General features: G+C 54.5%; 2 protein-coding genes across 3 annotated transcripts; both read left to right on the forward strand.

Annotated features, from left to right (window-relative positions):
* The first annotated feature begins 5,613 nt into the window (after positions 1–5,613).
* VSX1 (visual system homeobox 1) lies at positions 5,614–9,719 on the forward strand. The gene is made up of 5 exons (XM_053973649.1): positions 5,614–5,983; positions 6,354–6,432; positions 6,696–6,819; positions 7,706–7,886; positions 8,502–9,719. The coding sequence occupies exons 1-5, from the start codon at positions 5,614–5,616 to the stop codon at positions 8,765–8,767; spliced, it is 1,020 nt and encodes a 339-aa protein (XP_053829624.1). The 3' UTR covers positions 8,768–9,719.
* Positions 9,720–12,838: 3,119 nt separating this feature from the next.
* Positions 12,839–26,785, forward strand: PEX6 (peroxisomal biogenesis factor 6). 2 transcript variants are annotated; one of them, XM_053973627.1, is made up of 17 exons: positions 12,839–13,696; positions 13,773–13,933; positions 14,619–14,702; positions 15,363–15,465; positions 15,632–15,768; positions 15,846–15,957; positions 18,544–18,752; positions 18,896–19,088; positions 19,437–19,513; positions 19,608–19,740; positions 21,921–22,126; positions 22,224–22,285; positions 22,721–22,829; positions 23,544–23,660; positions 24,244–24,321; positions 25,711–25,850; positions 26,164–26,785. In XM_053973627.1, the coding sequence occupies exons 1-17, from the start codon at positions 12,839–12,841 to the stop codon at positions 26,298–26,300; spliced, it is 2,916 nt and encodes a 971-aa protein (XP_053829602.1). In that variant the 3' UTR covers positions 26,301–26,785. The 2 variants fall into 2 exon arrangements, with proteins under 2 accessions (XP_053829602.1, XP_053829603.1); XM_053973628.1 differs by lacking the exons at positions 19,437–19,513; positions 19,608–19,740.
* The last annotated feature ends 564 nt before the right edge of the window (positions 26,786–27,349 follow it).

The following is a 27,349-nucleotide window of genomic DNA, read 5'->3' on the forward strand; positions in this document are numbered from 1 at the left end:
GGGATCTGGACCTCTTTGCACAGCCAAAACCTCTGAATTCACCTGCAAGCAGAGGTGCCCCATTTCAGCACCTGTTCGCTCTCAGGAGAGCCGATCTAGAAAGCCGTATTATGGGTAAGAGTGAGAGTAGTTGCCTGTGTGCTGGTGTCCCCTGCTTTAATTAGGTTAGTTTCTTTCATGGCAAGTGCTGTCATACCAAGCTGAAAAATCAATACCATATGGCACAGCACTCAGATAGCAAACTTGGAGATTAATTAAAGGAGAAGTGCTTCTGTTAGGTCTCAGAGCACAGCGCCTGTGATTAGGCATGGCTGAACTGGTTTGTAAATGAAAAGGCTGGGCAGCACCAGAGCTGAGCTGGACACTCTGCCACTCTGGGGTCAGAACAAACTGTGATCTCCCTTTTTTTACTTGCTGAAATCACTGGTTAGCATGTTTTCCTGGGTTTTCCTGTGTCTTGCTTCCAGGCCAGAGGAGGGAGGTGCAAAGGGAAGCATTGTTCTGGAAGGCTTCTGCTTGGTGAGGAGCTGGGTATGAACATGGAGAAGGTGCTGCCTGGGAGCTCACTTTACTCCTGGGCTGGGAGCTGGGAAAGCCATGGGAAGCGGAGAGGAGAGGAGAGGAGAGGAGAGGAGAGGAGAGGAGAGGAGAGGAGAGGAGAGGAGAGGAGAGGAGAGGAGAGGAGAGGAGAGGAGAGGAGAGGAGAGGAGAGGAGAGGAGAGGAGAGGAGAGGAGAGGAGAGGAGAGGGAGAGGGAGAGGGAGAGGGAGAGGAATCTGACTCTGTTGCTTGGGAAGTTTCATTTCCAGGGCGCAGACCAGAGGGGACAGTGTCTACGCCTCTTTTGGGAGTTGCTGATTTAATGAATGTGGCAGCTATTGTGTGTGTTTGGGACCCTCACAGCCGTTTTTCTTCTGCCGATACTTTCTTTTATTTTCAGCTTTAATGAGTGTTTCTCTAATTGACTTGATGATTTCTGTTTAATTAGCACATTTTGGAGAAATGATCAAAAAAAAATAATAAGATAAAGTAATCAGACAAGCATAGTGCAAAGGAATAATAGCTCCTTTGTGGGGCTAATTGGAGTGGACAGTCCATCGGCTAGTTTGGGGCTCCTCACAGTTGGATATTCCCAGCCTAGTTGTGCCTTGTGCCCAGAGCTTCCAAACACCCACATAGACCCAGCTTTGGTAGTCATTTCAATTAGCTTTAATGAGCTGTGAATGAGCACCAAGGAGAACCGAGTATGGGCCTGACCTGTTTTGCCATTGCTCAGATTTTGCTTAAGGCTGTGGCAGCAGAGTTCTCCCAGAACCTGCATCAAGTGCCAGGCCCTGGTTAGCATCAAGCAGAGCATCTCCAGGGAGGGCTGTGTCCCAGCTCATACATCCTGTATAGGAGGAGAGGGGGTTGCCCACGGGATGTCAGATGGGCAGGTAACTGGTACTAGAAAGCAACAAGTTCGGCAGAAGCAAGAAGGAGGGGAAGCAAAAAACAGCAGCTGACAGAGCAACCAGAAATCAGAGCTACCGCTGTTGTGCCTACTCCATCTGGGTTTCTTCCTGAACACTCTGTCCCTCCTGTTCCCATACACACACCTCTGGAACAAGCCCCAGTCTCCTCCCTAGGAGCAGGAACAGCACTTTCCATGGGCTATATCACCTATAGCTCCTTGGAGATACACAGGGTGAGCTCTGCTTGCTCACCAACTACCAGCCATGCTTACGGTTGATGCTGTAGGTGTAGCACCTTGATGGCCATTTGTTTGCCCTGTGTTGGCTAGGAATTAATTAGGAGATGGGCTCCAGGCTGCTGTGACAGCTGTCTGCGTGCGGCACTTCCCAGCAGTTTGATTAAATCTGTGACACTCCAGATGTGAGCGCCCTGTGCAGTGGCACATGGTTTGCTCTTAAACTCCACTTAAACCGTGACTGCTCTTCTGGTTTTAATCAAAGGCAAATGCCTTAAGACAGAAATCTGTGCAGAGGAATTAGTAGGGATGTCTCTGGGGCGTTTCGTTGAGTGGGACAAGGAAAGGGACCCCCCCCGCCCCGTGCCAAATTAGGGCTGACAACACTTGCAGTAAGCTGGGCTGATGATGCTACAGCACTGAGCAGGTGGTGCTCAGTGGTGCAGGTGAGCTGTGGCTGCGCTCACCCTGCAAGCCCTCTGCTTCACCAACATCCTGTCGAGCTGCAAGCGAAGCACTTCCCACAGCCTGACAGTGCAGGGAGCACAGGTTCCCTGATTCATTTAACCTGTTCTGCTGCTTGCCTCTGCAAATCCATCACCCCAAAATGGTCGGTACTTGGCCACTACATATACCTATTCCTAACTGGCCAGGAGTGCACACACAATCCACCACTGAGCCCTGCTGCAGCCTGAGGAAAGTCTTATTGCCTGCATTTCAAGGAAGAGGCTCATCTGTAACTTAGAGGTGGGGATTTAGCCTTGTAAAACAGATGGGACTGGCTGCAACACCCCCCTCTTTGCTGCCTTCTCCCCTAGCTATGGCCTGTTTCTCAGTTCCTTTTCACCCACGTGTCAGAGACAATGCTTTCACAACAGGCATCACTTCCCCCTGTTCCCAGCAGGATGTGGAGGAGGCAGAAGAAAAGCCCTTTTTCTTCCATCCATGCTTATTGAGGTTCCCACCCTTGCCAAATTGTCTGTGTTGCCATCAGCTGGCTGCTCACCCTGCTGCACTCTACCTCTGGGTCACCCTGCACCTGTGCAAGGCCCACCACCAACAGGCTGGCTGAGCTTGCTCTACACAGCAGGTGCCCAAGGGCTGTGGTGCCAGCACCATCCCTGGGGAGCAGGCTCCAGCCTGCTCCCGTGCTGGTGCGCTGGGAGCTGATGCAGGTGCGGGGTGTGGAGCTGGGCAGGATCACTGGGCTGCGACTGCTGGTGCAGGTACCATGGATGGGTGTGCAGCAAGAGCTGGGATTTTGGAGATGGGTTCTCCATCCAGCCTGGGGCACAGGAGCCTCTTCCACTCTGAGCTGCCTGAAACTGTCAGATGGTCCTTTATTATTGACCTGATTCATATCTAAACCAGGGAGGTGAAAGCTGTCTTATCCCATTACTAATCCCCTAAACCAGGCCCTTCAATACCTTCTCCTTGCTGCCCCCTCCTCATTGCTACAGCAGGTGGTTGCAGGCTGAGTGCACCTCCTTCTGGGGCTTTCCCTGAGCCCATGGTGAAGACAGGGACTCCAAAAACTCACCAAATGCTGGCTCTAGAGTTGTCATCAGCTGAGGAGGGTCTACCAAAATGCTGCATGTGTCTGTAATCCCCTAAGGACTTGCAAGGCTTGTTTCTGGGCTCTGAGTGGGACAGCTCCAGGCATCCCTCCCATCATGTGTGCCCTCCATCCTATAGGTCATGGCAGGTGTCTGACATGGTGGTGGAGCAGCCATGGGGAAGAGGGGACAATGTGGGAACTGTCCCACCTTTCTGTGTGCCTAGTCCTGCAAAGTGCAGCAGGGATGGGGGTGCTCCAGCATCAGCTGCAGGCAGCACTCACCCCGTGGGACATGGGACTGCACTGAGGCCGGGGTCCTGTGGCCTGGGGCTGCTGTGGTAGAGCCCCATGGAGATTCTGGCTGCTGGGGCACCTTGAGGCTGCTGGGCCGGCTGGCACAGGCACCCTGCCCATGGAGAGGGGGGGCAAACCCCAGGGAAATTAGAGCAAGGGGCGATGTTTGATGTTCTGCTCTTTAAGCGATTAATAATCTTTCAGCGTCGGAGAATCAGCTGAAAATCTTCCTTAGAAAATAATGAGCAGAGAAACATTTACTGATTAGTCTAATCCCAGCTAATCCTATCTGATGAGCATATATCAAGATATCCTTTAACTGATTTATTGTCCAAAGGACCGGTGGAGGTGCCCATCTTCACCATGGCTGGGGGATCCAGGGGTGCAGCAGGAGTGTCCCCATCCCCCATCCCACTGTACTGTCCCAGGAGCAGGTGTGTCCCCATCCCCCAGGGCATGGCCTTGGTCACCCTCGCCCTGGGCAGCAGCGCCATATCCAGGCCACCTTGCCAGCATGGGGAGATTTAATCGCTATTTCCATTTCTGCATCTATCGGCTTTCTCTTGGGTTTGAGCTTTTATGTTTCATAAACTGATTAGGAGCAATTATACGTGCTTTATCCCCAAACTTTCCAAATGCCTAGGCCATATGCATATTTAAGGCTTCATCATCTCTCCCAACAGCTCAGCCTCAATGTAAACTGCTGAAATCAAGCTGATTCTGGGACAACATCAAAAATTAGGGTTTTAACCACTAATATCTGCTTGAACAGGAAATTTGTTGTGGGTGGTGGCTGGATTATGACTTCTAATTACTGTGGCAGATCCTCCCTGCCTAGCAGTGAAAGTCTCCTATTCCAGCAAAACTGCAGCAAAACCACTCTGGAGAAGCAAAGATGCCCAAGGGGATCCCGGGATGCTCAGTGTTGGGGCAGGGGGCAACCCTGGGTGGGGATGCCCAAGCATCCCTTCATCCTGAGCACACGAGTACCCCGAACTGGTGGCTTGGGAAGTGTGACCACACTCCCACACCTCCCATTCCCCTCACACCCATTTGCCTTTCTTGGTGAGAAGCACAATGGTCCAGAGGGTCCCCCCCGCCAGCCCCCAGTGCTGGCCACGGCAATTATCCTAAATGAAAGTTATTGTTCTGCTAATCCTGGGAACAGCTTGCGATGGGAGATTTGGGTCTTTCTTTAATAATGCAAAGTTAATGCGGAGTCCCCTTGTAATTATCTTTATCAGAAGGACCCTCGGTTAATCTGACTGTCCAATGAAGGCCTGGATCAGGCGGCCCGTGTAAGCCGGTTGTAAATCATTTCCATCAACAGATGAAGGGAAGAGGGAAAAAAATTGCAGCCCAGGTGCAAGAATCTGGGAGCAAAAGGGAGCACAGAGGCCAGGCACCTCGAGGTGACCCTGGCCCCAGGGACAAGACACCTGGGGTCAGGGAGGCTCCTGCCCAACAGCCCCTGACTGTTCCCATCCCTATCTCTAGGGTGCTGAGTCCAGTGGGATGTCCCATCTGGGATGTGGGGCTGAAGGGTCTTGAGCTGGAATGGGGGTACTGGGAAGTGCACTGCCGGGCAATGGAAGAGGGGATATGGGGACATAGGGACACAGCAGGGAGTTCGTGGGAGGAAATCCGGAGAGGGAACCTAAGGGGGTGTGAGGGGGATTTGTGGGGCATGGGGGGGAACAGGGTGACCGGGCCGGGGCGGGACAGGCACTGAGGGGGGGTCCTGGAGTGGGTCTGACCGAAACCGCAGGGGACCCGGCAGGGGGTGGTGAGGACCGAGGGGCGGGGGCCGAGGGAGACAGAGGGAGGGACGGAGGGAGGGACGGCGAGAGGGGGCGGCGGGGGGCCGGGCGGTGGCCCGGGAGGGCCGGGGGAGGGGCGCGGGACCTTTGCGGGCGGGAGGGGGGACAGAGGCTGTTAATCCGGGGATTGGGAGCGCCCCCCCCCCCCCCCCCCCCCCCGCCGGTCTGGAGTGTGATTGGAGCCGAGACCGGCGGCGGGACGATAAAAAGGGCGGCGGGCGGTGGTGGCCGGGCCAGGCGGCGGCGGCGGCGATGCCGGGCCGGGCGGAGCCGTCGGGGGGACGCGCGGCGGCGGGGCCGGTGGCGGTGCCCGTACCGGTGACACCCGGCGCGGCGGCGCGGCCGGGAGGCGCGGGGCTGCGGGCCAAGGGCTTCGCCATCACCGACCTGCTGGGGCTGGAAGCCGAGCTGCAGCCGCCCCCCGGCCCCCCCCCAGCCGCCACCGCCGGTGGCTACGAGGGCGGCGGGGCACTGGGGCTGGGGCTGGGGCTGCTGTGCAGCCTGGGGGGGCCGGGCGCCCCGTGCCTGCTGCCCGCCCCGCTGCCGCTCCTGCCCGCCCGCGGCCCCCGCCCGCCTCCCGGGCCGCCTCCTGCCGCCCGCCGCCACAAGGAGAACTTCTCCGGTGAGCGGGGGTCGGGGTCGAGGGTGGCCGCTTAGGCGCGCACGGGGACCCCCGTCCGGAGCCACTGCCGGGACTGCCTCGCACCTGCGGCCGCGGCAACCGCGATATCCTCCCGGCGGTGCGCGATCGGCTCCCGTGCTGCCCGTCCCGCCGGGATGCCGAGCCTTTGACTCTCCGGCAAGTGTGGGCTCCCACCCCTGCCCCGGGATGGCATCACCGGTGCGGCACCGAGGGCTCAGCTGTGGGAGGGGACCCCTCCGTGCCCCGGGCCCGCTCCCCGCGGGCGGCTGAACCGCGTTTGGGGAGCTGCGCTCGGTTGCCCCGCTCTCGACGGGAACGTGACTCTTCCCCTCCCGCATGCTGCTGCCAGATGAGGACAGCCTGTCTGGGGACGGCAGCGACCTGAAGATGTCCACCTCCCAGATCAAGAGGAAGAAACGCCGGCACAGGTAGCGCCCTGTTGGGACCCAGGCTATCCCCCTTCTCACCTCCTCGCTGCTGCCACCATCCTCTCGCTGTTCCTCTGATCCCCAGGCTGGGGCGGTCAGTATCCCCAAGGGGGATAAAGGGAGGAAAAGGAGGCAAGACGAGGGCTGCAGCTGGGGTGGGGGGAGGATTTTTCGGAGGAAAACCTCAGTGTGGGGGGGCTGCCAGCCTCGCTGTTTGCCCAAGGGTCCGGACGGTGTGACAGGATGCTCTCTCCTCTCGGCAGGACTGTATTCACAGCTCACCAGCTGGAGGAGCTGGAGAAGGCTTTCAATGAAGCACACTACCCCGACGTCTATGCCCGGGAGATGCTGGCTGTGAAGACGGAGCTGCCGGAGGACAGGATACAGGTAGGTGGCTGCAGCGATCCTCTCTCTCCATCCAGCCGTCTCCTCTGCTCTGTGACAGTGGGTGCAGGTGGTGGGAACGTGGCGGCACTGAAACGCTGCAGGGTGCCTGGAGGGAGGCTCAGCTTCTGCTTGCTGGCATGGAACAACCTCTAAATGGACATGCAGAACCAGGGGACTGAGGTGGCCCCAGCAGTTGCTCATTGCTGGCAACTTGGCTCTGTCCTCCCAGTCAGGCAGGAGCTGGGAGCAATTTGGAGCTGCTGGGCCAGGCTGTCACACAGGAGCTTGCTCACTAGCTTGCCCCTTTGAGGGACACGTGGCATTTTAGGGCCTGATCCTGCTCCCCTATGGAACAGCTCAGTGGCTTATGAATGAGGTGGTGGTCTGGGCAGCAGTCTGGTTATATCTATTCCCTTGAAATAGAGGAGTGGGGTGGGAAGAGGGACCTGAGCACCTTCTGTCATCATTGGTCACTGCATTATGGAGCCCTTTTTCTGGAGAGGTTGGTGCTTTGTGGATCAGGCAGGGAGGCCCTGCAGGCAGGCAGAGCAGCGTAGGGTGACTTTGGCTGGGATCACCTTCCTGTGTCACGATCAGCCTCATGTTAACGTGTGCTCCCTCTCCCCCCTTTCCTCCCCTCTCTGACACCCATGTGTGTGTCCTCCGTCACATCCCTCCCCGCACGCCGCCCTGGCTGCCCTCCCGGTGCCGCCTGCGTGTCCACACCCTGTGTCTGCACACCCAACCCCTCCACGCACCCCCATGGCTGACCTTTGGCCCTGGATGGACATTCCCCCATTCCCGATGGGCCCTGCACACCCGGCCACGGGGGCTGTCTCCTCCCCGACCCCACCCGTCCGTGCTCTCCTGGCTGTTACCCCTGAAGGTTTGGTTTCAGAACCGAAGAGCCAAGTGGCGGAAGAGGGAGAAGTGCTGGGGCCGGAGCAGCGTGATGGCCGAGTACGGCCTCTATGGGGCCATGGTGAGGCATTCCATCCCCCTGCCCGAGTCCATCATCAACTCCGCCAAGAGTGGCCTGGTGGGATCCTGCGCCCCGTGGCTGCTGGGTGAGTGGGAACTTGGGGTGCTGCTGGGGGGATCAGGGCTCAGCTTCTTCTTTCATATGGCTGCCCTTGCCTTTTTCCAGAAGGGAATGGGGCCTCCTTGGCCATGAGCTGTATACAGGCTGCCAAGTGCCCTCGGTTTTCCATTTCCTCCTTGCTAAGAACAGCTAGGAAAAGGAAAACCTTTTACTGCTGTGTCAGACAGGTGCCTGCACGTGGGTGGGTATCACTCTGCAGTGCTAGCAGTCAGCATGGGAGTTGCAAGGCATCTAAGAAGTCACCACCACCTGCCCCTAAACTGAAGATACCTCAGAGCTACCCTCTGCTCATACAAAGCCAAAATCCAGGTTGGAATGGGTCATTACAGCACACCTCTCCCTGTAAGCCTTCCCTGCTACAAGGAAGGTACAGACTAATTTTGCCACAAGCCATCCCCCCTGGCTGCAGAGAGCAGGTGGCAGTGCTCTGGGTTGGGAAAGGCTGGTAGCTAGAGACAGCTTTCCTTGGGATGTAGGCAAGAACTGAAGGAAGCAGCAGTAATTCAGGAGGCGATTCTGAGCCATCCCAAGCAGAAATAAGCAACCAGTGCCCTTGGCTGTGCTCTCTCCCCTCTTCAAGGTATGCACAAAAAGTCCATGGAGGTAAGCAGGAAGGCAGAGAGCCAAGAGAAGCTGGCAGATGGCTGGCGAATGGAGCAGGAGGAGGAGGAACGCAAAGGGACGCAGGCCAGTTCCCAGAAGGGCTCTGACAAGCTTGGGCCTGCAAAAGACTCAGAGGACACAGCCATCGACCTCTCCAGGACAGCCAAGCATGAGAAGAGGGGTGTGCTGAGGCAGTACATCAATGGGGACCCCCCCACAGAGCAGAACGACAGGGACCACTGAGCTTGGGCTGCCCCGGAGGAGGCCAGACCTCACAGCGTCCTGGCGAGACCATAATATTTATTGATATATATATTTTTTCTTAAATAACAGAATTTTTATCTGAATTCAGGGCATTTTAAAACTGGCACATACACCCCCTCGCCCCCTCACTTTCAAGCTGTTCACTTCTCATCAGAGCCAGGGTGGAGGGTGGCAGAGGGGCCAAGAGCAGTGCGAGGATGGGAGCACATTGTGATCAGCACCGATTGCTGCTGGGGAGGAGCCCCTTTCTCCTCCGTTCTGGGACCACTTCCCCATCTAGCCAGTAGCACAAAGAGGAGCAACACACTGGGAGTTGCTCCCTCCTCCAACACACAGGTGCAAGGATGGTGCAGGAGTTTACAGGAGTTTACAGACGCCTTCTCCAAGTGCTTCCACCCCAGCGCAGCGCCTGTGTGCGAATCTTTCCACGCCGAACACACAAATCTTCCACCTCGAGGAGCAGCAGGGTTTTTAAACATGGTATGGCTCATCCTCAAGCTGGTGTAACCTGACAGATAGGCAGGTTTATACTCCCTGAGGATCTAGCCTGCCAATGCAGCCTTATCACTGGACTTACACTGTGTATCTTCCTTAACTATATTCTTCCTTAACTATATATGTATTTCGGAGAAGGGGGTAAGGATGTTTTTGGTTATGCAATGATTTTGTACACTCTTGAATGTCACTTGCCACACTATGCATGACTGAACAGACCTTTTTGAAAAGCAAGCCATAGTACCCTGGAGCAGTTAAACAATTATGTGAAGTGACATAAGATATTTTGTAATTGTCTGTAAAAAGTGTTACTGTCAGAGCTGTTTCTTGGTCACCCTATATTTATGTCTAAAAGCACTTTAGTAATCTGGATTTTTGAATGTGGCTCTTCCTCTGTTGTCCACCATTTATTTATTACACATCCATAAATAAAATTCTGGTGTATCTTTTGTTTTCATGCTCTGTATTGCAATTTATACCTTCCTTTGACACACATCTCATGGCAGTTGCTGAACCAGCCCATGCACATGCCTCAACAGCTCTCCTGGAACACCTCCAGTTTCATCTACCAGCCAAAACATAACAGAAAATTATCAAAAGGTTTTATTAAAATCTGAGTAATTCCAGTTTGGAAAGTGTCTTAATAGAGCTCAGGGGGTGTGTGGCCAGGTACTGATGCTGTCACCTGGTCCTGCCTCTGCTGCTGGGCCTGGCTGCTCTCACAGTTGCAGCCACAGGCTGTGCTGGATAGGGAGAGAATGGGGGGACAGTTCCTGGGAAGAGCAGAGCAGTAAGTGGCATGTGCAGATTTACTGCTTTTCCCCTCCTTTGCTTGGCCAGAGCCCACCAGGCGGCCCGGGGGAGGAGAAACATATGCATGGCAAATACAAGCTTTGCAGGGGAAAAAAAAAAAGTTTGCTGGGGGGGCTGTGGGGAGCACGGTTCAGGAAAGGACCAGCCAGGGCTTATTGCAGCAGCAATTAGGCTCACTGAGAGCCGAGACTTAGCACATTGGAGGCCTAATCCTGCCTGAGCAGCATCTGCAAACCTTTTATTTGGGCTGTGCCACGCTGGCACTGGATGCTTGCAATCCTTTTTTTTTTTTTTTTTTTTTTTTTTCCCCTTTGGTCTGCCTGCGTGCAGATGGCCTGGCTCTTTGCCTTGTGCTGGCTGCAGCGCTGTGAGAGCAAGCACGTCACACCACGAGTGCTACAAGGGGAGACACTGTAGTTCCAGCATGCACAGGGTGCAGACCACTCGAGCTCCTGGTAGTGCCTGGTGAGCGCCCAGCTCTCACCACATGCTGGGAAGGAGGAACCAAGAGGAGGGTTACCGGCCGAGGCACTTTCCACGTGCTGGGTGACTGTGGGGTACAGATGCTGGTGGATGGCAGTGACTGCCCAGACTCAGCTCCTGGTGACAGGGTCTGGCGCCCTCCTCAGAGCGCGGAGTCACTTGACTGTTTGCTGCCTGCACTAACCCTGGCAAGGAAGTGCCCACTGTCCTCCAATGTCACTGCTTGGAGCAGCAATAGGAGTAGGGCAGCACACTCTTGTTGTTGCTTCAGGTTTGATCCATCCTGAGATCAGTGTCAGCCAGACCCAGCCATGGCTCGGCCAGCGCTGGTTCAGGCCTGGGCCAGTGACAAGAGTGTGACCCTGACATAAGGCAATGCTGCCACTTGCACACATCTCCACTGCTGCCCATGTGAGACCCCCACAGCCGTCCTGGTGACCACATCAGGGCCTGGTGCCATGAGCTGCCCTTTGTAAGGAGCCTCGGGCATGCGTCAGCCACAAGTGCTGGGCTTGCTCAAGCAGAAGATCCCTTCCCAGTGGCCCAGGCAAGAGAAGTCAGTAAATTCAAAGCCAGTGTTCTGCACATGCAGATCTCTTCACTGACTGAAAGCTGACTGCCAGGCACCCAGGGGATGCAAGGCAGTGGTGGGGGTGTCCTACTGTTTCTGTTTGATTTCCCTTATTTTAAAGCAGAGATAAAATGGTAGTCATATTTTTCTTATGTCCCAGTGATGGGCCCAGAGCAGAGAAGGCTGCAGGACTGCATTTGCAGAAGCATCCTCATGGTGCCATATCTGTACAACTTAAGCAATATTAATATCTGTGGCACTTTGCTTTGGCCAATCCTCCCAAGCTGAAGCTTGGATTTTCAGACTGGGAGCTCAGAGGGAGCGAGTCCGAACGCTTTGTAAGTGCTCCCTCGTGTGGAGCGGGGCGATGGGACACGGCGAGCAGCCCAGGAAAGGAGGAGGCTGGCTGGAGCCTAGAGGCAGCTGGAAGCCTCACTCCTTCCCCTTATTCCCACAGACCCCTGCAGGGGCGCGTCTGGACGTCTGCTGTGGATGCAGAATTCAAGAATCCTGCGAGGCTCCTGTTTCATTACCCTCGTCTTGCATCCCCAACAGGCACTTGGTACAACGAGGAGCCTCTGGCAGAGGGCACAGGCGCTGATCCGAGCCTCTTACTTTCTCCGGACTGCTTCAGGTGCGGGCCAATCCTGTCCTGGGTGCATCAGGCACAGCATCACCCGCTGGATGAGGAAGGGGACTGTCCCCTCTGCTCTGCACTGGGGCGGCCTCACCTCGAGTGCTGGGGGCAGTTTTGGGCACTGCAATGTAAAACATTGCATTAAGACATTAAAATTATTAGAGAGTTTCCAAAGGAGGGCTACGAAGATGGTGAAGGGTCCGGAGGGGAAGGTGTGTGAGCAGCAGCTGAGGTCACTTGGTCTGTTCAGCCTGGGCAAGAGGAGACTGAGGAGAGACCCCATTGCAGTTCTGCAGCTTCCTCACGATTAAAGCGGTGGGACAGACGCTGATTTTTTGTCTGTGGCGACCAGTAACAGGATCCCAGAGAATGGCTCTAAAGCTGTATCAGGGGAGGTTTAGGTTAGAAATTAGGGGAAGTTTCTTCACTCAGAGGGCACTGAAATAGGCTCCCCAGGGAAGCGGTCACAGCACCAAGTCCGACAGAGTTCAGCGGGTGTTTGGACAATACTCTTGGGCATTCTCTGTTATTACTGGGGTTGTCCTGTGCAAGGACAGAAGTTGGGCTTTGATGATTCTATGTGTCCCTTCCAACTCAGACTATTCTTTGATTTAGGTTAATTCAGCACTAACAACAATACAAGTCCATTATTTTAAACCAGGTGCACATGTTCAGCCCGCAAAATTTCCTCAGGCTGCCACTGGCGAGGGCGCCGGTTCTGCTCCAGGTGCCCTTTCCCTGCGATCCCACGCTGTGCGGCCGTGATGCTCGCGTGGGGCGCGGAACAGCAAAACCCCGCCCGCCTTCTTGGCCGCATTCCCCTTCTGTCCCACCTTCCGCAGGCTCTGGCTGCAGACTGCTGGAGCCGGGGAGGACGGGGCCGGCGTCACCGGAGGTCGCTGCCGCCGGCGCGGCTAGGAACGAGCGCCGGAGCGCAGCCTCCCCAGCACGGTCCGGGGCCGCTCTGCGCCGCCGCTCGGCGGCCTCGGCGGGGTGGGGCGGCCACCGCGCTCCGCCCCGGCCCGCCCCCGCTGCCTGTGCCTGCGGCGCGATGGCGGTGGCCGTGCTGCGGCCGCTGGACGCGCCGCCGGCCGAGCTGTCGCCGGCCACGGCGCTGCTGCTGGCGCCGGCGGGGCTGTGCGCGGCGCTGCGCGGGCGGGGCGGCGCGCTGGTGCTGGCGGTGCGGCCGGCGGGGCGCGGCGGGGCGCAGCCGGTGCTGCTGAGCGCCGTGGCGCTGGAGGCGGGCGGACGGCGCGGCGCGGAGCTGTGGCTGCGCGGGGCGCTGCTGCGGCGGCTGGGGCTGGCCGCCGGCCGTAGGGTGGCCGTGTGGCCCGTGCGGCGCCCGCCGGCGCTCGCCTGGGTACTGCTGGGGGCGGCGGGGCGGGCGGGGAGGCTGGCGGGCGGCGCGGTGCTGGCGCGGCGGGGCGAGGCGCTGCCGGGGCCGGGCCCCGGGCCGGGCCCGCTGGTGCTGGAGGCGCGCCCGGCGCTCCAGGGGTTGCTGGGCACCGGGACGCGCACCGCCCTCGCGCCCCCGCCGCCCGCCCCGCCGGGCACCGCCCGCGGCCGCCCCCCGTCCGCCGCCTCGCCGCCCCTCGTCTCCCGCTTCGCCGCCGCCGGTACCGGCCCGCGGCTGCGGGCGGTGCCCGGCGGGACGGGCGGCGGCGGCGCGGAGGTGTGGGTGAGCCGGCGCGGGCTGCTGGCGCTGGGGCTGTTCCAGGGCGAGTGGGTGCGGGTGGGCGCGGAGGGGGCGGCCCGCGAGCACCTGGCGGCGCTGCTGGCGCGGCCGCCGCCCTGGGAGTACCCGCGGGCCGCCCGGCGCGGCCTGGCCGACGGCACCGCGCTGCTGGCCCCGGCCCTGGCCTTCAACCTGGGCTGCGACCCCGCCACCGCCGCACACCTCCGCCTGCAGGTGAGCCGAAGTCGGGCATCCCGGGGAGCGGGCCAGCGGCAGTCGCGGCTCACGGTGCGCCCCGTCCCCTCCGCAGAGGTACGAAAGGACCGGCGCCGCGGATGGGAAGGGCAGCCGGTCTGTGCTGTCTGTGCCCCCGTTCGCCAAGGAGCTGCACCTGGAGATCGTCTGCTCGCCGGCCTACAGCACCCGGGGAAGCTACGACTGCGTGCTCTACAGGCACTTCGAAACACCGCGGTGAGCTGTGCGGGGTGGACACTCGGGCGGACTCGTGAGATACACAGTGTGCGAGTGCCACACGCTGGGATGTGCACATTGACACCCCTAGTGCAAGTGCTGTGTCGTTTTAGAATATCTCCTTGCATTGTCCTAATGCGAGTATGCTCTGTTTGGACACAAGGCTTCTTGTCCTGTCCTTCAGAAGTAATCTTCAAGTCTCCTGCCCCATGATTCACCGTCCAGTGCTGAGGGCTTGCAAGTGCTGCCCACAAACCTCCCCTGTGGGCCGTGTTTATAATCGCAGTTTTCAGCTGAGTAGTCTGGAAACTGGATGTGTTGCCACCTTCTCTTCTGATGCCTGTGCCTGAATATCTTTCATATGGCTGCTAAGGCTATCTGTTAGAATTATCTCCAGCTATTCTATAGATAAGGTGGAAATTTTGTCTGAATGAGACACTCTAATAACATTAATCTTCCATACCATTCCCAGAAGGCTCCCCTTAGTAGTCTGGATATGCCTGGTTCCATCCAGTGTGTGCTAAATATTTCAGTGGCTATTGATGGTTTTATTTACAGACAAGGAATGAGTCAGTATGAATAGTTATATTCTTTTCTGTAAAAGCACTTGTGATGCAGGGCAGGGAGGGCACACAACCAGAAGGATTTACTCTCTTTCACTGGTGAAACTCTGGGTTTTTTGTAGGCTGGTCCAGGAAGGAGACATCCTGTGTGTTCCAACATTTGGAAATGCTGAGTTTATAGAACTAAATGCAGAGAAGTTCCTAAGGTAGGTCAACAAACTGTGGCTCTATTACTTGGTACCAGAAGAACAGAGATACTTTTCCACGATTGACTCTCTTGAAATCAGACAGTTTATTCCATTCTGATATGTCCCTGGATTTTAGTGTCTGTTAATATACTGGGAAGAGAGAAATGTTTTTGTTGGATTATGGAGGGCTGAAGCTAAGAGGGAGGCCTCCATTAGCTCATATGAATAGTCAGGAGGGGAAGAAAGGAAAAAAAGAGGTAGAGCAACTGATGGGAATAAGAGTGAAGAGGAAGGAGTGGCCTGAGGGCAGTCAGAGCCACATAAAGAAAGCAAAGTGGGAACTGGGCTTCTCAACTTGTGACAAACACAAAATATGAATGTAAGCTCTAGGAGTTAATGTTAGAAAAACTTTCTGTTTGGCCACCAGTTCTGCCTTTCTTGGTTTTGCTCATGTGGCTTTGGAACAGTTGTGCTAAATGGGAGAACGTCCCCTTTGTATCAGGATGCTCCCAGTGGCATTCCCAACATTCACATTGGCTGATCCTTGTGCATACTGCAAGAGGACAAGAGTTTCTCTGCTTACCTGTGGTTATCAGCTTCTTCTTGTTGACATTTGTATTGTTCCTTCCTTCAAGATCTTGGCTAAGCAGTTTAGAGTGCTTGTTTTTTTCCCCTTAGGTGGCCAGAGCTTTATTTCAAGGTGAAGAAGATTGTAGGCATGGTGGAAGGCGAGCAGTCCGAGGGTTACCTGGTGGACACCCAGAACACGTCTCTCTATCTGGTGAGATGTTGGTAGAGAGCAGAGAGAGGAGATCTGAGGCTGAGCTTGCCCTGTGGATGACAAATGTACCTGTGAAGGCTTCTTCCTTTGGAAAATGACATTTCAGGACAGATTTTTGTCACTTGGCACCGGTCTTTACTTGGGTGGTGTTTTTGCTTTCTTACAGGTGGGTTCAACAAATAGCACTATCCCATCTGCCCCAGCCTATAACAGCAATGAGTTCTGGAGCAGTTTGTCTCCTGCGGGACTTTCTGACGTCGTGAAACAGCTCTGCGATGCTCTTCGGCCTCACCTGAACCGCCGGTGAGTTAGAATTCCTTGGAGTGAGCCCTGGCAGAGGTGGGACCGTGGCCACAGGGAGAACTCCCTGTCTGTTACAGGGCCAGTGCACTGAGCAGCGTGGGCAGCGTTCTCCTCTCAGGGCCAAGCGGCAGCGGGAAGCTGATGGCTGTCAGAGCTGTGTGTAGCTGCCTCAACCTCCACCTCTTTAAGGTAATTCCTCCTGTGGCCGGTGGATTGGTGGATTTACAACAGACAGAGAAATGTTTTTTAAGTCGGCCCTGCCAACAGCCCTGCTGCAGCCATGACACGAGTCTATCCAGGAGCTGCTTCCATGTGCAGATGCAGACAAGCGAGGTGCAAATGATGCTGAGATCTTCTTTAGCTGAGAGGGAGAAGAAAAGCAGCCCTTGGTTTCACGTACCAGACAGGGCTCAAAATCTTTTGGCATGTAAAACAGCTGCCCTGTAACTGTGTTCACATTCACCACCACCCCCATGCCAAGAGCAGTGAAGTGGCAGGTGAAATTCACTGGAGCTGGTTTTATGTGGAATATGATACAGTTTCAGCTGACTGTCAGTATTAATAAATTGGTTTTATGGCAATGGCCCCATGGAAACTTGTGCTCTGCTCTCCATATGTGTAAAAAATCAGATCACATTTTATGAAAGAAACTCGAGAGTGGGTGCTGTTGGTGTGCAAATCCATGTCTCGACACAGATTGAACATCATGCACAGTTCTGGTCTCCCCATCACAAAAGCAGAAAATTGACCTGGAAAAATTTGGCAAAGGACACTGGGTAAGATCAGGGGTCTAGACCAGTTTCTGTGTAGGGAGAAGCTAAATAAATCCTTCAGCTTGAAAAATAAAGAATTTAGGGAGAGTTTGATACAAGTTTTTACAATATCTTTTTGAAAGATATTTTTCACAAGAGCTTGAGAGGTCAGCAGAGCATGGAAGGTGTTTACTTTTCTCTGTGCCAGCAAGAGGCCTGTGACTGTCAGATGAAGCCAGTGGGAGCAAACAAGCTAAAGGAGATGTTTCCCTGTGTAGGTCAGAGTATTTGGATGAGAAATCTACTGTTACAAAACCACATCTGACTGGGAAAAGCCATTTTGATGGGAATGGTATGTGCCTGGATGGCCAAAATGAGGTCTAGCACCTGTTTCTGTCCAACACAAAAGATTCTGAGAACCAGCAGAGTCTTCAGTGACTTGTTAAAATTGCTATTTTCCTCCAGCATACCTCTTTTGTTCACTCTGACAGTCCAGGATTATCCCACAAATGCTTTCGTTTCTTTGAATCTGTAGAGATACATTTGCAAAAGTGAGAGAAAGTCACATAGTGACTTTTCTAGGAGACTTTCTGAAATTCTGAAAGGACATGGAAGAAGAAGAAAAATGGAAAGAATAGGGCTTGAAGATTCCTCTTTTTGTAGAAGGAAATCATGGGTTTGCTCCTTCTTTTGGTGGATATTTTTAGAGTAAACTCTTTTCCTGTTCTTTTCTCTCCGAGTAAAGCTGTAGCACTGGTCAGTGGAGCAGGTAGATAGTGCCTTGGCCTGTGCAGCTCATCTGGACATGATCGTTTGTGGTGCTGAGCTCTGACTTTTCTGAAGATGTGCCACAGCTCTTGGGATCCAGTGCAGGATTGCAGGGATTTCACAGGACCTTCAGATCCATGTTTAGGATGTGCTTGGGAGCACTCTGTCAACTGTCATGTCCTGTCAGGTGGCCTCAGGTTCTAGTGGGGTGTGTGTGCAAGGCTACAGCTCTGGTTTCAGGGTTGTGTGCTGCTTTTAAAGACGAACACACTATTAAAGACAGAAATACTTTCTGTCCATCTTATTCTCCTACCCCAGCTTTTACACTCTCCCCTCCCTTTCTCAGTGACTGCAGTGCTTACACTGCCATTCCACCTGCTCTTCCCTGTCTCTGACTGTTGTGTTTGCCATCCCACCAGGACACAGTAATTCTTCCCCGCTCTAATGTCCACCACTTGATGATAATTTTTTGTCCTTTCTCTCTGCCTTTCAGTTCTGGCATACAGATACTGCTGCCATTAGGCCTGTCACAACCCTAACTCCTGTTTTTTTTCTGTAGTACATTGAGCACAGGAGTTCCTCTGCTCTGTGTCCCTCTCCTTACCCTTTAGGGAGTTGTTCTCCCTGCTTCAGGCTGCCTTTTGTGAAGATGAAACTCAGGGAATCCCGGAGATGGTTTGGGTCTCCCTGGACGACCTCGCACACCAGGAGGCAGCACTGCCTGTTCCCAGGCTGCTGTTCAAGGCTCACCAGTCACCTCTCCCCTTGGATGACTTCACCAAGTGTTTGCTTTGTAAACAGTGTCTGGGCCTCTTGCCATCTATAACTTCCCCCCAAACACCCGTCACCTTTACCTTCCTCCTGCATACTGGTTGAGTAGTTTCCTTCTCTACTTACTGCGCTGTTTGCAAGTTACTTGGTTCTCCCTGTCTTCCACAGCTCTCACCTCCCTTCCACCTTAGGTTGCTGAGCTGTGATATCCACTGTATCGATTTCTCTGGTCCCTTTGCCTCACATTTTTCAGATAAGACCCTCCTGTCTACCTCACCTCTTGCAGAGAAGCAAGAAACAGCCATTTATCCATGCTAAGGCATCCAGAATGTGCCTATTTTGAATATGACCTGAATGTGTCTCTGGGAAATTCCGAGTTTGATCTCCTCTGAGCTGCAAATTGCCCATGGAAAGCTTTGTGGAATGTTGTCCTAGGCCCCCCAGCCCTGCATGTTGCAATTGCCTTGTGTGGTGTGTCTGGCAGGTCGATTGCGTCAGTTTGTGCAGTGACACCAGTGCAGCCACAGAGGAGAAAGTACAGGTGGCCTTCAAGCAGGCCCAGCAGTATCAGCCCTGTGTGCTCCTGCTGAAAGACATCGAGGTGCTTGGCAGAGACCGAGACGGGCTCGGAGAGGATGCCAGGGTCATTGCTACTCTGAGGCAGCTGCTCCTAGACAGAGACCCAGCACTGAGGTATGGACCCTGCATGTTTGCTGTGGGCATCCCAGGCAATTGCTTGCTTCTGCCAAGGTAGAGTGAGTTGGCATATGTGATGACAATGTAAGAGGGTATTTCCACAGAGCTAAGACCATCCACTGTCTCCTTTCTCCCCACAGCCACCCTGTCCTGGTGATTGGCACAACCTGCAAGCCCCAGAATGTTCCCACAGATGTGCAGACTGCTTTCCTTCATGAGGTGAAGATTGAAGCCCCTTCAGAGGAGCAGAGGAGGTTGATGCTGAGCATGCTGACTGCCAGCCTGCCTCTGGGGAAAGAAGTGAGCCTTTCCAAGCTGGCCCGCAGGACTGCCGTGAGTAAACCACAGCAGCATGTGGGGATGGGCAGGCTGGGAGTGCTGGGCCAATCTCCCCTAGCTGGCCTTGGAGAAGGGGAGTAATTCCCACAGCCCAGACAACTTCTTCAGTGGTTAATCCTGGTGCTCGACATCAGCTTTTTAATGCAGATTTCTAGTGCCTACAAACTCCACACCTTTTGCAGAGGTGTTGGCTGATACTCGGCTCTGCTAAGAAAAAAAAAATGAAGCTAGAGCCTTTAAGCAAGGAACAGCTCTGCAAGGAATTTTTTCCCATACTTTTAATGGCCTAGGTGTAGCTGTGGCGAGGGACTGAACTGATGCTCTTTGTTTCCACATTCACAGGGATTTGTGCTGGGAGATTTCTGTGCCTTGTTGTCCCACAGCAGCCGGGCTGCTTGCACCCGCATCCAGGCCTTGAGGTAGCACAGGCAGCAGGGCAGGGAGTGGGGATGGCAGGGGCCGCAGCCAGTAGTGGGGCAAAGCCCGACTCCTTTTCCTTTCTCTCCTCTCCAGTTTTCCAGGCGGACTGAGTGAAGAAGTGGAGAGGGATTTTTGCACTGCAGGGTTCCCGGTGCTCGAGGAAGATTTTTGTGCTGCACTGGACCAGCTGCATGATGCCCATTCACAGGCAGTGGGAGCCCCAAAAGTGAGGTGTTGGGGCACAAGGAGGGGTGGGTTCTGCAGAGCTCTTGGCTCAAGATGCCCATCACAGATCTTGCAGGGTTATGTTCTGACACGTTGCTTCCTGCTCTGTCTTTCCATGTATTCCCTCAGCTTTCAGTGGGAAACAGTCCTCTGGACTTTCCCCCATCAATTTTCACCCTCTTGGCTTGGAATTTGCCAGGGAAGCTCTTGCAGTGCTAATTGCAGACGAGTTAATTGGCTGGTGCTGGAGGGGTGCCAGCTGTGCAGCTCAGCCTCTTGGGGGGCAAAGGCTGCCTCCCTGAGATCTCCCCAGCCACCTGGCCTGAGGGAACAGAGAGGCTGTGGCACAGGCTGCTGAGGAAGTTTCTCCACACGTGTGATAAGTCTTAGACTTCATCTCTGGCCTTGGATGCTGCTTGAGCTGGCATGGACTTTTCTGACAGTTTGAACAACGTGGGGTTTCTTCAGGGAACGTGACATGGAGAGTCTGAGAAAACCAGCAGTCAGCTTCTCAGAATGGGTGTGATATGCCTCTGGCAGCTCGGCACTCAGGGAAGCAGCATTTGGGGCAACTGGTTTGGCTGGGTAATGTGGTGTTAGGACCAAACAAAGTGATCAGAACTTCTTTTCCATGCCCATGAGTGCCAGCAACTGAGTTCAGCACAGGACAGGAAGCCTTGGCCTTGGAGCAGTTCCTCTGGCACTTTCCCCAGCTGCCCACTTAATTTCATCCAGTGAGCTCTGTTTTATGGTGTTTGCCAAGTTTGCTGTAAGACAAATAACCACAGAGCATGCTCAGCAGTGAGCTGTGTGAATGGGAGTTAATTTTGTTTGTATTTTACATTCCTTTATTGATTTTTTTAGTAATTGGTTGAGGTCAGGAAGCCCATTAGCAGACCTGGATACTCTCAACATACGTCGCTTTCAGTACCCTGCTTGCACTTTCTGGTTAGTCACACATTTGTCTGCACTTACGGACTGAGCCTTCTGGAGAGAACTGATTCCAAACCTCCACTTGTTAACAGTGTCTGTACCATGTCTTAGACTTACAATGTGCTCCCCTGAAAACAACCTTGCTGCAGTTTTCCAGCTCCTGTGCTCATGTCTGTAGAGCTCTTTCTAGCGAGGCAGGATGAGCAAAAGTGCAGAGGAGGGGGCAGCTCTTCCACTCATTGTCACTGCAGAAGAAGGGCCTGTGACCTTTTGCTTTAAAAGTTGGGTTTTTTTCAGAAAATCCTTGTTTTGTTTGACCTAATTTTTTGGGTGGACAGCTAAAGAAATAAAATAACGTCATTTCCAGTAGTGAAGGAAGGAGATGCAAATTGGCTGAGGGGGGAAGAATTTTGCCCTAAGCTATTTTTTGAACTCCCCACTTGTGCTGGCACTGACAGCCGGCAGGTGAGGGGGGAGGTGTGGGGCTTTCCCAGGAGAGCTGCTCTGACTCTCAGGAGGATGTCATGCATGCTGTGGCATTCCAGCTATTCCTAAAGTGGTGAGCAGAGCAGCAGTGTGCTCTGGGATAGTTTTGCTCAGCACAAAATAACCCAAGAGGCTTTGGCTCATCCATCTCAGGTTTGATTTCTTCTCTCTGTTCTCTGTGACCCCTCACATGTCTGCAGCTGACCCCATCCCTATCTATTTCTCATGAGCATACATGGACTTTGTTCTTGCATCCCCCCCTTTCAAGAGCAGTGAGTGTTCCATACACTGTCCTGCAGGATATCTCTCCCTCACATCCTCCTTGCCATCACAGAGGTTCCTGGCAGCCCAGGTTCTGTCCCTCTGCAAGGTGTGAAGCCCTTGCACAGTCTCACCCCTGTGGGGACAAGGTGTCCTGAACACAAGTCACTCATAGTTGCAAGATCCAGATTTCTTTTCTAAATTTTTTATTCTTATTTTTACCTTTCCTCATGCATCCCAAAGGCTGTCTGCAGCAAGAATCTCTCCCCTCAAAGCTGCAGGCAACCCTGGCAGATTCTTTCCCTGGGGTATTTTTGCTGACAGATGATACAAGGGGCAGTGGAGGATTGGAGATGAAGTGCACTCTGCGAGTGCAGTGTGCCTGGAGACATGTTTGTACAGTTTGGTTTCTCCCTTGTAAAGCTCAGAAGAGGGGAAATGTGGATACTGGATACTGGGCTCAGGAATAAGTGCTGACAAGGATTCTCCCTCTCTTGGCAGATCCCCTCAGTGTCCTGGCAGGATGTTGGTGGGCTGCAGGAGGTGAAGAAGGAGATCCTGGACACTATCCAGTTGCCCTTGGAGCACCCAGAGCTGCTGTCACTGGGTCTGTGCCGCTCTGGTCTGCTGCTGTATGGGCCTCCAGGGACAGGGAAGACCTTGCTGGCAAAAGCTGTGGCAACCACGTGCACCATGACATTCCTTAGGTGAGAAATGTGAGGAGGGTTCACACAATGGATCTGACTTCCTCCTGGCAGGGGATGGGTGTCCTCTAATGGGCTTCCTTTTCTCCCTGCCCCACAGCGTGAAAGGGCCAGAGCTCATCAACATGTACGTTGGGCAAAGCGAGGAGAACGTGCGCAATGGTGAGGACGTGCATCCTGCTCCTGCACATGGGGACATGGGGCTTTTCTGTAGTGCTGCAGGGAAGGAGGCAGTGCTTAAACCCCCCTTCCCACCCACAGCTCTCAGGAAGAGCTTGAACCCAGCTGTCTCCTACAGTCCATTCCCTGCTCCCCACAGCTTCCCCTCCTGCTCTCTCTGCTCCTGTTGCTCTTGTCCCTGGTGTTCCTGAAGGACAGCAGCTCCTCAGAGATACAGCTGAGCCTCAGGGCCCATCCTGCTCATCCTGCTGCCTGTCCCCAGTCTATTGAGCCACTCAGACAGGAGCAGTTGGTGGTAGTGATACAGTGGACATCTGCTTTCCATCCACAGCTCTTCCCTGCTGGGAATGTAGCAGATCCTCTTGCTGTTGACTGCTCCTCCATGTGTTTTTCACCTTTTGTGCTGTCTCCTCACAGTGTTTGCCAGAGCTAGGGCAGCTGCTCCCTGCATTATCTTCTTTGATGAACTGGATTCCCTGGCCCCCAGTCGTGGGCGAAGTGGAGATTCAGGGGGTGTCATGGACAGGTGAGTGAGCATCAGGTGTCCTTGGGAGAGCAGGATTCCTGCCTCAGCTGCAGGCAGTGCTTGAGATTGCCCTGAAAGGCAGGGTCCATTCCACCCCTCTTTCTCTGTTTTTTCCCGTCTTTGCACTCTTCAGCTCTCAGCAAGGCCTGTCTCTTCTCTCTGAGCATTAGTACTGCTGTTTGCATTGCCTCGGGTTCCCGATTGCCCAAGCTAGTTGTGCAAACATTTGGTTAAGACAGTCTCCTCCATCTGCTTCTGTGGCTGCCAAGTGCTCCCTTTGGCCTCTCCAAGGTCATCCTTCACACCCCTGCTGTTCTGTCCTCCTATTAGCTGCTGTTTCCCTGTGGTGGGAAACCTTTCAGCTGTTTCTGGTAGAAGCAAAGAGTGTACAGCTTAGAGATACCCAGAAACAGAGTTATTTTCCCTAGGTCTCCTCTGCTCTTCTGCTAAGCTGGCAGTCCCCATCCAGTCTTCTGTTCTGAAGGACTGCCTGGGATTTAGACTACTTTGCAGTGAGCCCACGTGCTTAGTGGCTGTGCTAATGGAGAAGTCTGGGTGGCTGTGTAAGGGCTCTTCAGGGAGGAGAAATAGGAGCTGAAGTCCAAGAAATGGACCTGCCACTGGCTTCACTTCTTCCTTTTTCATTGGTGGCTGAGGGAGACACTGGGTGACTTGCCAAGGCTAGTTCTAAGTATCCTGTCTTGCTCCCTGCAGAGTTGTCTCACAGCTCCTCGCAGAGCTTGATGGCCTTCATTCCAGCAGAGACGTGTTTGTCATTGGAGCCACGAACAGGCCTGACCTCTTGGACCCAGCTCTGCTACGGCCAGGCAGGTATGTCACATCCTGCCCTGCCTCACTCCAGGGGGGTTCCCCATAGCTCCTCAGGCCATGGTGAGCAGGACTGTGTCCCCACCACATTCCCTCTACAGAGATTGTTTGTGAAGGCCCCTGGCTCACAGGAAGCCAAGAGGAGGCTGGTGCCTGTGGCTGTAGAAGCAGCGTAAGATACCACAGCTTGTTGCCCCCACCACTCTGGTTACTGCGCCAGCAGCACAGGAGGGCAAAGGACCTGCTGTTGCACCAAACCACGGCAGGAATTGGTGCCCCAGGGCCCTTTCTGCACAGCTGCCCCCCATAGTCCTCAAGCCTGCGACTTGCTTGTCCTGGGGCAGCACTTTGTATCTGCTGCTGTTGGACCCTGTGTGGTTCCTGTCTGTCCATTTCCCCAGCCTGTTGCTGTCCCTCGAGCAGCCCTGCCCTCCAGCATGGGACTGCTTCAGGCTCTGTATCATCCACAAACTGGACAGCAAAAGGAGCTGTCCCAGGGCCACTCTTCAGCTCCTGGTGCACAGGGCTGAGCACTTGTGGCAGGTTTGCTTTGGCCTGTTCCCAGCTGCCTTCTCTCTGCTGACAGGTTTGACAAGCTGGTCTATGTGGGCATCAGCGAGGACCGGGAGTCGCAGCTGCAGGTGCTGAGCGCCGTCACCAGGAAGTGAGTGACCCTGTGCAGCGTCCTCCCACCACCTTCCAGGAGGTCACAGCCCTCCTGAGGCTTATGCCTGGTGTGCTCCATCTTGCCTTCATGTCTGAGCCCTGGGGAGTACCTGAGGTCACTGAGCCACAGCCAGTGGGTAGGGCAGGAGGACAGAGCAGGTTCCAGAAGCTGAGTTGGGACTGGTTTTTCTGCAAGATGGGTGAAGCTCAGCCTGCCTGTCCAAGTGGAGGGGTTGGTAGAGTTTTCCAGCCACTGTACTCTTCTTAAGGAGCTCAGCCAGATCTGATGGTGTAGTTGAGACTGCAGTGCAGCTGCAGGACAGGAAGCTCCCATTTGACTCCTGCAAGAGTTCCCCTGCTGTTGGCCAATCCAAGTGTGAAGGCAGCTCCATTCAGTTCATTGCCTATCCTGTGGTGCTCAGGGGTGTTCAGATGGTGATCTGTGTGTCTTCCCAATCACTGGTTGTGTGGGATTGCTGAGCAGCAGGGTTTGGCTGCTTTTCCAGCTGTTCTGAGCTCCTGAGAACATCTCTGGAGGGAGAAAAGCAAGCCCTGCAATTCAGGTGCCACCCACCACAGCTGGGTGAGTGGCTGTGACTGCCTCTGCAGGGACTCTGTCCTGGATAGTGGTGATCACCTCTGCCTAACTTCACTGTAAGCTAGTAGGAGAGGTGAGAGTGTGGGCTGGCTGCAAGCAGCTTGTCACACGCTGTGTCTTGGCCACCATGCCCTCCAGCAGCTGCTGGTCATGCTGAAGGAGGCTCACTGTCTGCAGCGTGGCTCTGATGGGGTGGTTTGGTGTTACAGTGGTTTGTACTCTGTCATTAAACATGTTCTCTTCCAGCCTTGACTGTAGGTTGTTCCCAGGCATGTGGAACACTTAATTTATTTAGGTGAGAAGTCAAGCACCAGTGGCATAAACAGATGGTATTCTAGAGAGTTCATCCTGCATCCTTTGTGCTTCCTAGCCTGGAACCAGAGAGGCCCAGAGAAGCTGTGGATGCTCCATCCCTGGACATGTTCAAACCCAGGCTGAATGGGGCTTGGAGCATCCTTGTCTAGTGGAAGGTGTCCCTGCCTATGGCAGGGGAGTTGGAACTGGATGATCTATAAGATCCCTTCCAACTCAGGCCATGCTGTGCTCTGGTGCTGTGATTCAAAGTTTCCTTTGATCCTGCTTAGCAGGAGAGAGGACCTTGCTGCAGGGATGTTTCAAAGAGAGGTGACTGAAAAAAAAACAGTAAAGCAAACTTCTGTTTTTTTTTTTTTTTGAGCATGCAGAGCACATTCTGGAAGCGGCTAAACACAGATATTCTGCTTGTTCCTGCCCAATCACACTGGTCTGTTTTTTCTTGGCCTTTATACCTCCATTTTTCTCTCTTGGCAGGTTTAAACTGGATCCTTCTGTGAATCTCACCACCATCCTAGAAAAATGCCCAGCTCAGCTGACAGGAGCAGACATCTACGCCCTGTGTTCAGATGCCATGATGTGTGCTGTCAAACGCAAGGTGGAGTGGATTGAGGAAGGTAGGAGCCCTGCCCTTAGTTGTCCCAGTTGTTGGAGCAGCCCAGCATGGGGTAGAGAGGAGAGTTACCACTGCTGGTAGCTGGGCTGCGTGAGAAGATCCTCAGCAGCTTTGGGACCACAGTGCTGGGCTCTGGGTTATTGCCAGGCAGGCAGTTTCTGCAGATGTGGTCATCTCCATCTAAAGTGCTTGGCCCCAAGAGGAAGGAGGGAGACACAGGTTTTCCTTGCAGTCTTTGATGGCTGGAGAGTGGGCTTTTGGATCTTGCCAGCTGTCCCTGTTCTCAGCACTTTCATGTTGTTTCTCTCATGCAGGACTGGATACTGAGAAGTCTGCTCTGATCCTGACCATGGAAGATTTTCTGCAGGCTGCTGCCAGGTTGCAGCCATCAGTCTCTGAGCAGGAGCTGCTCAGGTACAGACTCATCCAGCAGAAGTTTGCAGCCTCCTAATGCTCAACAGAGCTGGGACTGCAGAACAGGCACCAACAGGCACCTGCCTGCTCTTCTCTGATGCCTCCCGGGCCCCCTTCTTTTGAACTTGGGTGGAAGTAGTGTCTGTGCAGTTTCCCAAGCCAAGGCCTGGTGGAAGTGCTACTCTGCTCATCCAGGAGGGTGGTGGGTTCTGTAAGAGTCCCTCACATGTCAGTGGTGCGCTGTGGCTGCTGGGAACATAGCAAGGTGATTTCCTTGCTGGGACAAAGCTGTGGGCAGTGTAGTAGTGTCTCCATGGGTGACAGGCCATTCATTGGTGGTGGAGCAAGGCTCAAACTGCACCTGGTTTGGCAGCAAGTGTAGGGCTGGAGGCAGCTGCTTGTTGGGCTGTCAGCCCCCAGTGAAAGGTGCTGGCCAGAGGGGCAGCAGGACCCAGGGCACTGCTGCTCCAGCTGGCCTGGACTTGACATAGTCTCTGAATAAATACAGGTTTCTTAGCATTAGGTGCTCACTGCCTGACCTCAAGTTATTGCTTCTGATGGTGTCTGTAGGCTCAGGAAGATCCCTGCAAAATTTTGGGTGGGCTGGGTGGTGCAGAAGAGAGATCATTGTCCTGTAAGTAGAGAGGGGAGCACACCTGTGAACTAGACCGGGGCCACTCTCATCCTGCCAGAATGGCTGGAGCCGGTGGTGGATGAGGAAGGCCTGAGGGAGAGGCACTTGCTTGGCTGTGAGCTGAGCTCGCTCTGCAGAAGGAGCCCAGTTCTTGCTGGAGACACTGGGTGACAGGACATGAGGCAATGGGAGCAAGTGGCAGCAAAGAAATTCCCATTGGACGAGAGGAAAATCTTGTCACGGGGAGAAGGGGAGCTTCAGCCTTGGAAATACTCAAACCTTGACTAGAACAGCCTGGAGCTGCCCAGTCTGCACTAATTTGTGCTGAGCACCACTTGGCCCCAACACCCTGAGGTCCTGTCTCACCTCCCTCTGCAGCCTCACAGCAGCTGCTGGTGGCATTGCATATCCCCTGCTTCCCAGCCTTTTCCAAGGGTGCTGAACAAATGGCA

This window comes from Vidua macroura, chromosome 3, assembly GCF_024509145.1.
Source record: "Vidua macroura isolate BioBank_ID:100142 chromosome 3, ASM2450914v1, whole genome shotgun sequence".
Classification (NCBI taxonomy): Eukaryota; Metazoa; Chordata; class Aves; order Passeriformes; family Viduidae; genus Vidua; species Vidua macroura.

Excerpts from the sequence above, each read along its gene's own strand:
- PEX6 (XM_053973627.1), top strand. The coding sequence starts at position 12,839 with ATGGCGGTGGCCGTGCTGCGGCCGCTGGACGCGCCGCCGGCCGAGCTG. Across the intron at positions 13,934-14,618 it reads AGGCACTTCGAAACACCGCG|GCTGGTCCAGGAAGGAGACA; the intron begins GTGAGCTGTGCG and ends GGTTTTTTGTAG. Across the intron at positions 15,466-15,631 it reads AGAACACGTCTCTCTATCTG|GTGGGTTCAACAAATAGCAC; the intron begins GTGAGATGTTGG and ends GCTTTCTTACAG.
- VSX1 (XM_053973649.1), top strand. The coding sequence starts at position 5,614 with ATGCCGGGCCGGGCGGAGCCGTCGGGGGGACGCGCGGCGGCGGGGCCG. Across the intron at positions 6,820-7,705 it reads TGCCGGAGGACAGGATACAG|GTTTGGTTTCAGAACCGAAG; the intron begins GTAGGTGGCTGC and ends TTACCCCTGAAG. Across the intron at positions 7,887-8,501 it reads CTGCGCCCCGTGGCTGCTGG|GTATGCACAAAAAGTCCATG; the intron begins GTGAGTGGGAAC and ends CCCCTCTTCAAG.